The 16,401-nt window shown below is 37.9% G+C and overlaps 1 protein-coding gene across 1 annotated transcript in view; it reads right to left on the bottom strand.

Moving 5' to 3' along the window:
• Positions 1-7,315, bottom strand: part of TRMT61A (tRNA methyltransferase 61A) — a 51,767-nt gene extending 44,452 nt beyond the window's left edge. Inside the window, exons 1-2 of the mRNA XM_014059593.2 lie at positions 6,875-7,315; positions 826-1,190 (exon numbers count right to left, since the gene is read on the bottom strand). Coding sequence (XP_013915068.2) covers positions 826-1,156 — 331 coding nt within the window. The 5' untranslated portion in view covers positions 1,157-1,190; positions 6,875-7,315. The remainder of the gene's footprint in view (positions 1-825; positions 1,191-6,874) is intronic.
• Between the last annotated feature and the right edge of the window lie 9,086 nt (positions 7,316-16,401).

Below are 16,401 nucleotides of genomic sequence, written 5' to 3'. Positions count from 1 at the left end.
CTCCCATAGACCGATCAGATCGCACAGACTAGGCCTCCTCTGGATCCCATCTGCCAGCCAATGTCGGATGGCGACTCCCTGGGGGAGAGCCTTCTCTGTTGCAGCTCCAGCCCTCTGGAACGAGCTCCCCGTCGAGATCCAGACCCTTACTACTCTCCCGGCCTTCCACAAAGCCATGAAGACCTGGCTGCTCCGGCAGGCTGGGGAGCTGTTGAAATAGTCAGCCCCATGGGAACTATGAATGTTGTGTATTTTAAATTGTTGTTTGTCTATTTGTCTATTTATCCCCTTCCTTGTTTATTGTAAGCCGCCCGGAGTGGGCGGCATACAAGACCAATACATTCAATTCAATTCAATTCAATTCAGTTTCTTGGTTTGTTCTTAGTGTGCTAAAGAAACTTCTTACATGAGAAGTGAAATGTTCTCAAGGGAAACAAAAAACAAAAAAGTCCAGTTGCCTTTTGAAAAGCACCTTTGGGAGTATTGTCCGAGTTGCCTTCTTGTACTTATTTTTGTATTTTGTTCCCACCCGGATTGTTGGGGGCAATATGCTGACTCTGTAAACCGCTTAGAGAGGGCTGAAAGCCCTATGAAGCGGTATATAAGTCTAACTGCTATTGCTATTGCTATCTACTTTGTTGTAGGTTTTTGTGTGTGTTGTGTGTTCTTTATTTTGGGGGACAACCCCTTCCCCCAAGTAATTTGGAGTTGGATACCATCCAAATTGAATACATAAAAATAAACACCTGTCATTTGTAGCAGAGACCTCTTGATAGAAAAGTACAAAAAGAAGCAACAACATTGCAGCAAGTCGTGTCCCATTACCTGATTCACACACTATACTTCCTGGTTTCAGCTCAAGCATCATGGTGATTAAAGAGATATCCGTTGAATACAGGATTTGAGTTCTGTGGCGTAAGTTCAGAGTCCATAACTCTGGAGTTGGATAAAGGATGTACACCCAACCTCCCTTGCTGCAGGTCACCTTGGAACCATACTCCTTTCCAATGAGATCAGTTGAGTGTCTAATAACACCATACTTAGTCTGAGTTTTACCACCATGTTGCACCTTCACTGGAAACATCGATTCATGTCCCAAGAAGACAATTGCCGTGTCTCCTTCTTTTATCGTATCTCCATACTCAATAAAACTCATCACGACAATGTTGTCATCGGCAGGTTATTGGCAGCTAAGGAAAAAGGAAACAAACAGACTTCAGAATCTCTCCTTGCTTCTCCTTATGTTAGCCTATCATTCTTTTTTCTTCTTCAAAACTACTCTTTCTCATTTAAGTTCCCCATCACCACCACCCCAAAAAAGCATCATTCCATATTTCCAAGTCATGGTCTAAAGATGACCTACAATCCTAAATAGCTTTTTAACACAAGCAACTCACAAGAGAAATCGGTAATCTTACAGCTGGAATGGTTCAAGTTTAGTTTGATAGCATCAAGAAGTCCAAAATTCAGTCTTTTCCACTGTAAGAACTAGGCACAGGATGCAGCAGTCTCTGGCAGGCTATCTAATATTGATACTTATATAATATTCAGGGAGTCCAAAGTCTGTGAAATGCATATTTAAATCCCAGTTCTTCTTTACATGTGAGTCAGGTTCCCATGAAATAGTAATTTTAGATAATTGTCCTGCAGAAGCCCATATTCTCCACTTGAACACCTTGCAAACTGGTTCCCTAAAATAGCAGATTCCTAGGAGGAGACTTGAACAGAAAGCTTTCAACTATCCAGCAAGGTCTAGCAATTCTGAACAAGATTCTTTTTTTAAAAAAATGTTTTTTTTTAAATTAAACATTCCATCTTCCATTAAACAGTGTGTCTGGGTACAAATATCTCTGTGCAATAACAATCAAAATTTACAACAGTATTCATTATATGGATATTGATTCTCTAATCTTACAATAGTAATAATCGGCATAATGTATCTATTCATTTCTCTCTCTTAATGTATCTTCTAATAAGAATATAAGAATATTAAATATAATAATCTTAATACTCATATTAGTAAGAAACATATTGTTTACTTCTCTCTTAACATGTTTTCTATATTTCACTGATCTCCATTTATTTCTAACTTCTATTTTTATTTTCCAACCATTCATAAAATAACTCCCATGTCATATAATATTCAGTTTGTTCTTTCTCCTTTATAGCAAGCGTTAATCTATTCATTTCTGCACATTCTAATATTTTCCTAATCACATTCTCATCCGTAGGGATCACTCCCCTTTTCCAGTTTTGTGCAAATACAATGCTAGCTGAGGTTAATACATGTATAATTAAATTTGCATTCCCTTTACTATAGGTTTCAGGTAAAATCCCCAACAAATATATTTCTGGTTTTAAGTCAATGTGCTTTTCCAGCCACATTTGCATTTTTGTCCAATGTTTGTTTGCTTCTACACATGTCCACCACCTATGATAATATGACCCAGGTATCTGGTGGCATTTCCAACATTTAGCTGACTTATCTTTAAACATCTTTGCCAACCTTGCTGGTGCAAGGTGCCATATATGAAACATCTTATACAGATTTTCTTTATATGCAGTTGACAGTCTTAATTTATAATTCCTGCCCCACAAATTCTGCCATTTATCTAACTCTATTGTATAACCAAAGTTTTTTGCCTGTGCTATCATTGTCTCCTTTGTTTGCTGAAAAAAATTCTTGACACCCAACATAGATTCATACAGGAAGGTGATTTCACATTTCGAAGAAGGAAGGACAAGAACTGTATTCGGAGAAAATGGGACCAGACCAAACATAATGTGGCAGAATCTGAGTTTACTTTGCTGGGGAACTTTTTTTTCTTTTTTAATTGAAGCATATTTCCCACCTCAAATTTGTTAGAATGCAACCTATTTTCAATAACTGCAAATGGAAGTGGCAGCAAATGTTGCACAAAATGGTTAAGAAAGTCACGTAAGTGCAGTGTGGAGGGGGGAACAGTATCTCAAGTTACCTACTCTGATTAGGTAGACAAGGAGAAGCTGCTTCTTCATATACATATGAAAATTGGAGAGGAGTACATTCTGAATTTTAACAAGCTTTTTAAAAAGCTTATTATGGGATAGAGCAAAAAATTATATTTGTGTTTATTTATTCATTTTCACTTGTTAAATATCTAAAGCCCCATGACACTGTTATACAATTTTAATAGGAGGAGAAGAAGAAGAATTAATAATGCAAGAGTGTTATGCCTGACTGGACGTTGTACCTTACAAATCACCGTGTCTATTCCAAAGGTTTAGAGCATTGCAATTACTTGACAAAAAGTTATTTGAGGTCTTCTGCCAGCATCACCATTTGATCTTTTATCGCAGCACGTAACTGCTGACCACCAAAATGAAGTCATAATTTCATATGGCTCCTATGCTTAATCAAGTAATCATTAAATTACACTCGACTTATATTTGATCTTTGTAGATAGGGACAGGAGTACTCTCATAAGTAGAGTTTTAATTCCAACACAAAAGTAATCAGAATTATAGCCAAATGCAGTGTAGAGTTGGAAAGCTACTGCAAGACTATGATTCTGCATTCTGACTTTATTAACTTATGTTTTGATTCTACATGTTCATGGAAATGTTTTAAAAATGAGAAAAAAGTAAACAATAGGACAAGACTAATTGGTAGGTAACATGAAGGCATTCTTTGAATGAGAAGATTCTGCTAGAGTATTAAAGGAATGCCAATTTTTAAAAGGCTTTGTTCTTATACTACTAAGAACTTCTTGACCACAGTTATAAAGCATTTCTTGGCATTGAAACAACTGAGAGGAAAAATATTAATTTGCCAGCTACTAAACAACAGGAACAAGAACCTTTTTTTTTTTGTTTTTAAAGAGAAAGAAAAAATGGCAACTCTAGGATATAATGTACCTTGCAGTACCTTGAACAATATCCCTGAAAATATAAGACTGATTCCTGGATTATTTCCTCTTGCTAAAGATTCTATACAGTGCCAGGAAAGAAAAAACTGTCAGAAAGAGAATCCCATTAGTCTAATGAAATAAAACCATATTTGAAAAAAATTAAGACATCAATGTCTTTCAAATTTCTCTTGATACACACCTTTGGAATTATGGGCCATTTTATCAAGAGATAAAATTAGATGCTTAGAATGATGCAAAGTGCAGAAACCAACCAACCAACTCAACTTTCCCCTTGATTCACTGTAGAAGTAAAGGACATTGTACAGTAGTTTGCTGAATATATATATAAAGGGAAGGTGGACTGGAAAAAGATAAACACAGTTTTGAAAATGGAGGAAGAAACACCAATAGTCTATGTTATGCTGATGGGATTAAGATTATTTATTTATTTATTATGTTTATATACCGCTTCATAGGGCTTTCAGCCCTCTCTAAGCGGTTTACAAATTTTTTAGCAAATTGAGTCAGCAACTTGCCCCCACGGTCCAGGTCCTCATTTCACCCACCTCGGAAGGATGGAAGGCTGAGTCGACCTTGAGCTGGTGAGATCTGAACCGCTGAACTGCAGATCACAATCAGCTAAAGTGGCCTGCAGTACTGCACCCTAACCACTGCGCCACCTCGGCTCTTTTTACATATAAAAGACTAACCCAATGAAAATAGGCTTTAGATTTGACAATAAAGATATTGAAGTGGTACACAATTTCTGCCTTTTAGGAGTAATCTTCTACACAACGGGTGTCAAACTTGATCACCTCACGGGCAGGATCATGATGTATCGTGATGTTTTGTGCCTTTGCAGAGACAGGTTGAACATGGCCTGCGCTTGACGTATCCGGCCTGCGAGCTGCCGGTTTGACAAGCTTATTCTACACTAAAGAAACAAGCAGCAAAGAAATACACTACAGACCAGTACTTGCTAGAGTAGTTCTTGAAGGCCTGGAAAATATATTTAAATGCCATGATGTGTCTATGTGTACAAATATCAGAATTGTGCAAGCAATGGTATGACACATTATAGAAGGAAAAGTTGGACTTGGAAGAAACAGGATAGAAAGAGTATTTGTCCTTATGGTCTTTTGTGGTGGGGAAAACACCTAAGAATAAAATTACAAAAACAAACAATGGATCATAAAAACAAATCACAGTTCTCACTTGAAGCCCAAATGACCAGGCTCAAATGATCTTACTTTAGAAACGCTATGTAAAGACCTAGCTCTATGGAAAAGGTTAATAATGCTAGGAAAGGTGGAAGGAAAGAAAAGAGGACATCTAGAAGAAGGTGGGCAGAATCAGTTACACTGCTGAAAGACTAGATTAGGAACAGATTGTCATGGAGAAAATCTATTTATGTTGTCCCTAAGAGTCAACACCAACCTGATGGCACATAATCTATCAGTCAATTAACCTTGCTAAAGAGTCTTTTTCTCCTTTTTGTTCTCCAAGAGAGAACATACCATTTATAGCAGATGAAATAGCTAGACTCATCATTATAGCATTAACATTGGCTAAGCCATGCATAAAATTGTCTGGCATTCGTCGTCTTCTGCTGTGTCCATATATAATATTCCTATTTCAGCACTATACTCTTGTGCATCTGATGAACCCGACAGCAGTCCACAAAGATTACGCAGTAATAATTCCTGAAGTGATCAAAACTTTTTTCCTCCATCGTAAGAATTATTTCAATGTCTCTAAGACAACTGGAAAAACTGCTTTGCTAAATTTCCAGGCTGAATTCTGTGGAGTATTTGTTTGAAACCAATTGCTATATTGGAATATGATTTTTTTTTTGGAATATCAATAAACTGGGCTTTTTAAGGAGCAAATGTTAGATATGTCCAGCCCACAACCCACACACCACATGCAACCCTGGACAGTTAGTAATGTAGCCCAAGATAAATTTTAAAAAGAACTAAAAACAAATGTTATTTATATGCATTAATTATATTATATATATTTATATGCAGCCCAAGACAATTCCTCTTCACTCAGTATGGCTCAGGTAAGCCAAAAGATTGGACAACCATGTGTTAGATAGAAGCAGCTGGAACATATGTTGTTTCTTTTGTGAGTTTCAGCAGACCAGGTACAACATTTTACACATGCACTTTTAATATGCAATTGTTATATAGAAGTTTTAAAAACTAAAGACATTTTTAAAACCCCAGACTGAATTATAAGCATGGGATTTTCATATTTTATCCACCTCTTGCTTTAAAAAATACCCAATCCTTCACTTTCACGTTTCATGTTTCATTTTTCAGCCTGTTTTGCACTTGTGACCTACAAAGGACTTGTCCCTGTTTATCTTTTCAATAGGAGATGCTTCCGGAGGGGGAGGGGGAAAATAGGCACAAGATAATGCTTCTGTGATGATCAGACCATCATTTGCGCTCATGATTTCCCCCCTGCTGACTTCCCCTGCTCTTTAAAATTAATGAAATCGCAGGAGCCCTGCTTTCCTTTGGAGATCTTTGGAGATTGTAAACTTTCCCCTTTGCAAAGTTTAAAGTGGTCAATGCCTGGAACGCACCACCTAACTCTGTTGTTACATCCCCAACCCCCCCCCCTAATGTTAACCTTAACCTAACCCTAACCCTAGACTGTCTACTGTTGACCTCACCCCATTCCTAAGAGGTATGTAAGGGGCGTGCCTAAGTGCACCAGCGGGCCTACCGCCCCTGTCCTACGGTCTCCATTTATTCATACCCATTTATTGTGTTCATATTTATGTTTATACTTATATCGGTTATCTTTTACATGTTTGACCAACTAAATAAAATAAATGTGTACTCAAAAGAAGATCCTAGAGTGGCGAATGGAGTGGCCTCCAAAGGGCAGTCATGGAACTGAAAGGGTGTAGTTTCTCGGTCCCCGGTTCCTTAAACAGCCGTTTTGCTTTAATCTCACTTTACTCTTACCTTTCCGTCTCCCTACTTGCATTCAGGCAAGCAGCATCAGATCAAGACCAGAGAGCACAGCCTTGGCCGCTGGCAGACACGTGTTTCCAGTACTTCCTCTCTCTTGCTCGTCGCAGCCTGTGACGTTTGGTCCTCCCCTCCCTCGCCCTGGCATCGCCGGTCTCGAGTGGGAGGAAGCTCTTCCCCGTTTCCAGCTTGGTCGGAGCGTTTTTGCTTCCTTTTGCGGCGATGCAATTGGCCTCCAGTCTCCTCTGTCCCTGGCTTCCCATTAGTTGCGTGGTGCAATCGGTGCATCGCTGAGGGGTGTTCGCTCTTAATCTTTTAAATGACCGAGAGTCGCAAATGCGCTCTTACGCGAGCTTCTCCTGGTTCGGGTTTAGGCGGCAGCTCCATCCCTGCTTCTCAATTGAGACTAAACTTCCCTTTGAATTGAAAAGGACTTCTGAGTAGAGCAGTGTTTCTCAACCTTGGCAACTTGAAGATGTTTGGACTTCAACTCCCAGAATTCCTCAGCCAGCGAATGCTGGCTGGGGGATTCTGGGAGTTGAAGTCCAGACATCTTCAAGTTGCCAAGGTTGAGAAACACTGGAGTAGAGCGTAGGATCGTTCTAATAAAATCGGTCTCTTTCGTGAATACACTGCGAACCACTGTTATTTTGGCAAGATCAGCCCTGTCAAGGAAGGCTTGTATTGATTAAAGCTGGCACTTCATTTCTCCTTTACCGTCACTGTAATGCGATTACAGTATTAATCTGTGACATATGTTCCTGGTTTTGAGATTGCATATATTCCTATACCTACTTAATCTGGGTGCCCATACTTACCAGGCTGTTAGTTATTGTTTCACATTTTCAAAAATGTGATCAACCCTAGAATTATTTTTAAAGGAAGCAGATACTTTAAAGAAATAACTATGAGGAGTGAGAGAAAATGCTGTGGGCCTTCCTTAAATGTAAATTTCCATAAGGTCAAATAACATGTCTTACAGAATGCAGAAGATCCACCCATCACTTTTCTTATTTTGTGTCCATGATTGAAACTGTTGCCTACCTACCCAATATTTATTATACATTTTAAATCAGATCTGATTCCTTGAAAATACAGTAAGCCCTACTTTCTTCAATGGAATGTGTTGTCTGATATTGTAAATTTGGATATATTTTTTCCCAGAGGCTTACTTAACATTGGTTAGATGTCATTCTCACGGCACCCTGTAAGGTAAAGGTCTACAGTCACCCCCATGTTGCTCTCTGTGTTGCTAAGATGAGGACTGAAATTAAGAGAAAGTGGATTTTTGTAAGTGGAGAATCACAGAATTCACGAGGATGTCATGCCAGGTTAGTATGTACAGTGTAGAATTTCAGTTTAACTTTCTCTACTACTATGCCAGTTCCCTAGCAATGTGTGCAGGATTGCAGCCTTGAGTCATGACTGAGGAACAAGCTAAACAAGCTCCAGAAAGAAGAAAGGGGCGGGCATGACTCTAATGTATACTTTATATGGTAGTGAATTCTTTTTTGTTAGTGTATGGAGTTTGCCAAGAAATAGCTCCAAAGCAATGTAAAATGCTCTTCCCAGAGCACATAGTGTAAACAAAATTAACATGACAAACATAAGAACAGCTTTGTCAATGCAAATTATTATTTTGCTCCTATAATGTTTCTCTCTGTTTTTTCAGCCTTTTAAAGAAAAACTCTTGGCATAAGAGTTGGGAAATAGTATGAAGAATAGCTCTTAGTTCACCCAGCAATTCAGTTCAAAGATTCTGCACATACTTTGTTTTTTAAAAAGGGATTTTGTTGTTGGGAACAAAGCCATAAAAACAGCCTTTATCCTTGTAAAACCGATTCCTGCCATTTGATTTATGCAGAATATGTGAGTGAACCTTTCTGTCTTCTAATTGCCACAGATCCCATTATCTCTGTGAAAAATAACTCCTTTCATCTTCAAAGCATCTTATTGATTAAATTAATAACAGAGGCCGAGAAACACTGATAGTGAACCCCCTTTTAAAAAAACCTCCAAACATTCAGGGAAAATGACAACATATTTTTCTTACAAGAGCTTTAATATAATTATAATAAAAGAAAGCATCCTGACCAAAAAAACTCATAATAAGTTTTACATCTTCAGATATTACTTTCTTACATGATTGCAGCATTCATCGGCTTTAGGGAGAAGTTAGCTTACAAATAAATAAGAGGGTGGCAGCCTGGGAACTAAATCTTATCTATTTAATTTAGGTATGTGCTGTATTGTTATACTGTCATATTTCCTAAGGACTCTCATTGTACAGTTAAATTCAATGCTCATTAAAATAACTGAAGAAAGTCCACCTAATAAACCATATAAAATTATATACATGAATAGTGTATAATTTATTGGTCATGTGTTTTCTTAGTGGTATGGAAATGATGATTGATAATTGGAGATGGTGGTTGGTAATTCCTTCATTTCCCAGGTTCAATCTAACACCTTCATAAACAGAAGTTTTATCCTTACCTGTAGAAGGGAGTTGCCATGATGAAAATTGTATTTTTGCTAAGGAATTGTGGCCCATTACTGTTAAGGAGCAGAGAATATTAAGAGACAAGATTAGCACGCTATTCAAGAGTATAAGATACTACAGATCTAGGATACTAATAAGCCTGGTAAGTTTTCAATTGCTCTTTGTAGCCCTTCATTGTCCTGCATTTTTATGTCATTATGGCTTTTTCTGATTTTTTATTTTATTTTTGCAGATCACACCTATAAGGAGTTAGTGGAAAAGTTGGCAATGGCTGTCTTCATGTAGGTATTTTTAAAATTAGATCTATGTCTGTGATTTCACAGCATCCTGACATGTAGGTATGAATCAGATGCTTTGCTTGTGCTTTTCCCTTTCTGCCAGAAAAAGCTCCACTTGCTAAAATAACTTCAAAAAGTTCCACCTACTATATGCACCTACTAAATAACAAATGCATGAAGAAAGTTGATAAAAAGTGGACCTAAGCTTTGTTAATAATTATTTTTAAGATAAGCGGTATTATCATTGGCCATTTGACAAGTATAAGGAAAATGCTGAAATGTAAATCATTTTGCTATTTTTGTAGCAACCAGACTTTCATTATATTTCTTGGTCTCAAAAATATAACTTCAGCATGATTGCATAACAGATGCAGCTCTCCTGGTATAACTGAACCGTAGCTCCTAGCAATTCCACTCAGCATGGCTAATAATGAGGGATGCTGGGAAGTTTGTCAACATCTGAGGATAAATTGTGCATTCATGTGACACAATTAAATGTGTTAGGTTCATGTCCCTGAAGCTGTGACATTCGTTCTGTGCAAAGACATGTCCTAAATCCATTAACATTCAGGGGCAATATCGGATAGACTGTTAGATTCTCTCACAACATTTCAGAAATGTAATCTTCTTTTCCCATAACACTTTGTAGCATTTATAATTAAGCCCCTGGGGAAACTCCTTGCATGGCCCTAGAGTAAATTCTCCTCTGCTTCCTTGATCTACATCCTGGAAATCTTTGCAGCAATTGCTTCTGAAGCCTCGGTGTTTGCTTTTTGCTTGGGCCTCTCTACTATGTAATATCACAAGGCATTTAAAAACCTAGCCATGGCAGTATGTAATGCTTACCTTCTCTTCCAGAGTGGTTGCTTACAAAGTTTCAGAGATGGTGAGATGGTGGAAGTGTCATTTATCCGCAAACTCCCCAAATATAGTGGTCTGCATCACACTGTGCTTGAAGCAAAGAACAACAGTGGTAATTAATCCACAGGGGAAACTGAGATGGGCTGATGTAAGAGAAAGTAGGCAGATCCTTTTATCTGTTCATGATCTCAAGGACAAGTTGCCAGTTTGCATTCACAAGGGTGCCATTAGAACTTTACTCTGGGTACTCTGAGTGGAGTCCCCATTTGGCAAATACTGTATGAGCAACACAGCCTCACCAATAAACTTATCTGCTGTATCTAAAAACTGCCAGTATTAAATTATTCAAGCAGATGCTAAAATTACATAACTGCACACTGAATTGTAGCTAAAGCATTAGTATATTTAAAATGCTGGCACGTGCATGCAATGCCAAAAACATAGATCTAAAGGGTGCTATATTTAATAGCTGTAAGGCAGACTTTAAATGAGACATCACTTTTATTTGCTGACAATTGACTGCCCAAATTCTGACTGTTGAAAGTTTGCCTCTTTTTTATTTTTTCCTCGGTCATCCTATTTTGTTCCTTGTGTTTCATGGAGCAGAATAGAAGACTTGAATTTAAACAATTGCTGTAGCTTTCTTCACACAGTACTTACATCTGAGGATCCTTTTAATGTTTCCCAGCCATTTATATCTTAAATGAACAGGAAGATTATATATTTTCCTCTCTTGCAATTTAAATTTAAAAAAAGAGATGGTAACTCTGCTATTAGAGAGAGAGAAGGTTTTAGGAGAATAAGTTGACACTGTGATTAACGCAGCCATCAAGTCCATCAATTTTAAGTTAACCATGACTAAACATGTTATGCAAACACAGCTACTGACTACTTTCTTTGAAGCTGCATTTGGATATCCATTTAAATAAGAAAATAATTGGGGGGGGTGGAATGTATGAGAGAGAGAGAGGTAGCCAGAGTTTAGTTCCTCATTTCTATTAAAATTGTCATTCCACACTAAGTTACAGTATAGTGTCTTTGCTTTGAACTTACCTTTTGGGTCTCCAATCTACTGCAGATAATTTAATAAATCATGGTTCAGCCAATATGTCTAACAAGATGTGTCTAATAATAAAAACTTGTATGCATTATGTCATTTTTATTATATCACCAATAAAAATGGTGAAGAAAGGATAATCTAAGGTTATACTTAGGAGGCTTGTTGTGAATTATTTATTGTGATGGTGACAGCTATTAGGGAGGTTTGGCTTGAAATCCCGAGGATGTGTTCTGGGTGGACCCAAGGCCCATCACTCTTGGACAACAGCTCACCAAAAGAGATGCATTCAGCTATCCTAAATACAAAATTACTACTGCTTAGAACCATTGATAATTTGTATCCTCCACATAGCAGGTCTTATACTTTTTAAAATAATTTCACAGCCAGAAATTAAGCTGGTGAAGAATTATTTGCATGGAACAAGTAGTAGGATTTATTTTTTACAAGTTAAGGACACATTACATGTAGTCCTGTAATTGTGGTTATGACCACAATTGATCCAAAAATGTATGTTAAGTAAGAAATTTGTCGGTTTTATGACCTTTTGGGCCAGTTTTGTTAAGTGAATTACTGAAGTTGTTAAATTAGTAACACCGTTGTTAAGTGAATCTTATTTCGCCATTGGATTTTGCTTGTCAGAAAGTTGCGAAAGGCAATCAGTCCGGGACACTGCAACCGTCATAAATGTGAGTCAGCTGTCAAGCATCTGGATGTAAATCACATGATTATGGAGATGCTACAATTGTCATAAGTGTGAAAAGCAGTCATAAGTCACTTTTTCAGTGAAGTTATAACTTTGAACGGTCACTAAATGAACTGTTGTAACTTGAAGACTTCCTGTACTTTCAAAATCACTCCTAAAAAGAGAAGAAATGTTTTGAGTTGCCTTAAAGAGAAAACCGAGTTGTCAGAGGCATCAAGACTTTATGGTAAAGCAAACACACAAAAGGAAAGGTCCAGGAGCACAATGCTTTACTTTAGTATAAAATTAATGTAATTTAAGATAAAACTAGGCCTCTAAGGCTGGAATTAAAGGAAATTATCATGGCGGGAGCTACACTAATGAGATAGGGTCTATTTGTGTTCCTTTGATGAAAGAAAAGTTGTGGGAAAATTCTTCAGCTTGGTCTGTATTTGTTACAGACCTCAACATTCTTGAAGTTAAGAGTTAAGAGTTAATAGAAGAGTGGCTATTACTGGATTTTTCCCCTTAATGGAGGAGAGTCTCTACAGTAGCTTAGCTCCTCTATCATGGGCTAAAAACAAGGTATAAACTTTTTTCCTGCCTGAGAATGTATTAATGGATGATGTTTCACCTCTGTTGGCATTTCTCTCTGCTGCTTGAATAAGAAAGAGCTACTTTATTTCAACACATCTTACATTCAAATAGTCATTCTGCCCTTTTTTTCCATACAGGTTTCTATTAATGGCAGATAGAGAAGTCTTGAGTATTCCATTGGTATTCTTTATTTTTCATCTTAGTATGCCCATCTGATTGGACTCTTAATTTAACATAGACCAAATCTGGTGTGTGTGTATGTGTGTGTGTGTGTGTGTGTGTGTGTGTACACTTTTCACGTCAAAGAGCCGAGGTGGCGCAGTGGTTAGAGTGCAGTACTGCAGGCTACTTCAGCTGATTGCTAGTTCGGCAGTTCGGCTGTTCAAATCTCACCGGCTCAGGATTGACTCAGCCTTCCATCCTTCCGAGGTGGGTAAAATGAGGACCCGGATTGTTGGGGGCAATATGCTGACTCTGTAAACCGCTTAGAGAGGGCTGAAAGCCCTATGAAGCGGTATAGAAGTCTAACTGCTATTGCTATTGCTATTGCTATATGCTGTGTTCCCATGATATAGTTTACCCATACTTAATAGAGTCACAGTTTAATCAAATAAACCCTATGTTATGGTTGCACATAACACGTTGACTATAATGTGGCTATGTATGGCTGTGACCCCAGTAGGACTTTTGCATGTTGTACAAATCCAGATTAATTAGGCAATGATTAGAGAAAGTACCCCAATGTCACCTAGGGAGCTCTTTAGCTAAAGCTTTTGGCCCTGATACTGCAGAAGACTTGGCGATGGATGTAGCTGTAATCTCATCAGCCAGCTTGCATTTTAGAGTAACTTCGCTGTAACACACATGAAATGATTCATTAGAGTTGTTGACAATATAATGCCATATCCTGGTCTACATCTTGGACAAAGAACTAGTTGTACAAACATTATTGCCCTGATAAAATTAATGCAGCTGCCTATTTCATGTTCTTATACAGCATAAGGTAAGCTTTTCCTTGAGTGTCCTCAAGCCATTTTAGGGAGCTACATGAATGGAGGGTTCAAAGTTTCTCCTTCCTTTTTTCCTTTTGTAGTCTCTTGCTATTTCCAGTCAAATTCTAGTCTCTTAACTAAGGGTAGGGCAGATTAGCAATGATCCAGATTTTACCTGCTCTAAGGAGCAATGACAAGAAAAACAGCATTGATTGAATTTCTCTGATGTTTAAAGAAACAGAACTCTGTCATAACTTAAAAATTGCAAACTTACATATTCACTCCATAGTACCTTGAATAGGTTCCAGGTCTAGTGTTATGAAATTTAATATCTCTTCAATAAAAGAGTGGCAAAGACTGATGGTGTTTATGCAAAGTATTTTATTTACAATTATGCAAACATAGTGTAATACAAAAAAAACAACCTAGGAAAATCTAGAGGTCCATGATCCAATGGAAGCAACCTGTTAGTTGAGATAACAGAATGAGAGTCATGGATCTTTAAAATCTTTACAATCCTGCCAAATGCACACACTGTAAGCAGAGTGTAAGATTGGCCACAGCACTGGTTGGTTTTTCCTACAAATCAATGGCTTTTTCACTACTATCTTCTGCCAGCAGCAATGAAGATTTTAATAATTGAGTAGAAGAGGAATTTCAGCATCTGTTCTGGTCAGGCTACAGAAACATTGCTCCTTTTTAAATCTATATTAGTCTCCAAGACTCAACAACAACAATAAATATTTTGGATTAAGTCCTGGTTTTATTATCCACTGATTAAAATCAATTTACAGTATCATTGCATGAATGTAACTACTAAGCAATTTTTGCAAAATGCTGTGATCCACATTTTGTTCACTATGGTTTTCTTTTGCTCATATGAAAGGGAACTTTAGTTGCATACTCCAGAACCAAAAGTACCTGTAACTTTGTATATGGTGAGATTGCTTTCTAAGCTAAACTTTGCTTAGAAAGCTGAAAGCACAGTTGTCAGAGTACGTTCAATATTATTACTATGAGCCAGCCAGAGTTATAGGTTGGATTTGGCATTTTTATTCACCTATCCAGTCCTTCCCAAAGACTTTGATATTTGATAGTGTTAAAGGTATTGCTTTTAAAATGTGCTAAAACTTTATCCTGAAAAATAAGATTACTTCACAATTATTGGCTCATTTTCTTTCCCTGTCCCTGCCAAAAAATCATAAGTAGAGCAGGTAAGAATTTGTATAGGAGACCACTAGGTAATACCCAGGATTTAGCTACGCTGAGAAGTTTTTTAACAATACAGAAGACAAACTGTTTCTGCATTATTAAAAAAAACACCACAGTTATCTGTTTGAATCTCAAGGAACCTGTATATTAATTTTTAATTTTAATTATTTTTCCTTCACATGGGTGAGTCTCACATTCCACTTGCCCTTTATCTGCAGTCTTCCTCCTACTTTTTGTTTTCATGACTTGATTGCAAAAACTCAACCTGGTAGCCACAACTACAAATGATGCACAACCAAAAAATGGGGCAGAGCATTGTATGATTTCAGCCACCATCTTAGCTTGACATGGCATGGATTTCCGTCACTTCAAATATCATGTGTTGAAAGAACCTCTATGTAATGTCTGAAGGGGGTAGGAAGTTAATACCCACCTCTCTACTAGAAGATGAAATATTTTGGGAAATATTAAAAGGGCAGACTATTTCCCCCAAAAGGGAGGAAGAAACTCAGCTCCCCCCCCATCTTTGTCAATGAGCCATTAAGGACTGAGCCAGTCCACTTTACATAACAAAGGTAGGATTAACCCTCCACTGATCTCACCACATGAAACCTGGGAAGAAGCAATGCTCAACCAAACAATCAAAACACAGCCTACAGAGTTGCCCCTGCGTGGCCCCATGGGAGTCTGACAACCAACCAGAATACAAGCTCAAGTTCAAAGCCCAGAGAGGGGATAAAACCAGGGATTTTCAGCATCTCTGCCCTTTTTCTTCTTTACCCACCATCTAGAAGCATGTGATCCCCCTTTTCTGTTCAGGAGCTCAAGCCATGTGATCCTGTCCACCATTAAACCATCTTTCCAAGCAACCTCCATTTTTCCAGTGTCTCTTCCCCCACTTGGAACTGAACCCAGAAGGACATTTCTTCCGACAATACAATAAAGAACTATCCAAAACTCTAATTTTTGTGGGACACTGGCTCTTTTTTTTTCCTTTTGCCTCCCTTCTGTGTAAAAAAACCCCCAAAATATAAGGACTTGATGAGGCTCTTCCGCTCTTCAAAATAGGTTTGTATTTTTTTCCCAGTGGTATTTTTAAATGGTTGTATTATGTGTGAAAATTAGGCGGTGAAGTTGCTTTCATCATGAAGAGAAAGACTGCCGTATGTGCCCTCATTCCTGCCTCTTGTAACTGCTGTGGCCCTGGTCCCATAATGCACCTTGATTGCTCTCTCCTTTTTCAGAGGCTGCAACCATCACGGGGAATTGTCAACTCCATGGCTGGATCTGTTATAATTTATTAAAGTGTTTCATGCTACTTTTCAGCCTTGATAAG

The sequence above is a fragment of the Thamnophis sirtalis genome, unplaced genomic scaffold (assembly GCF_051295495.1).
Source record: "Thamnophis sirtalis isolate CommonGarterSnake01/CBP01778 unplaced genomic scaffold, rThaSir2_p1.2 scaffold_1, whole genome shotgun sequence".
NCBI classification, from domain to species: Eukaryota; Metazoa; Chordata; class Lepidosauria; order Squamata; family Natricidae; genus Thamnophis; species Thamnophis sirtalis.
Note: the sequence above shows the minus strand (reverse complement) of the source record. Positions and strands in the feature narration are given on the sequence as shown.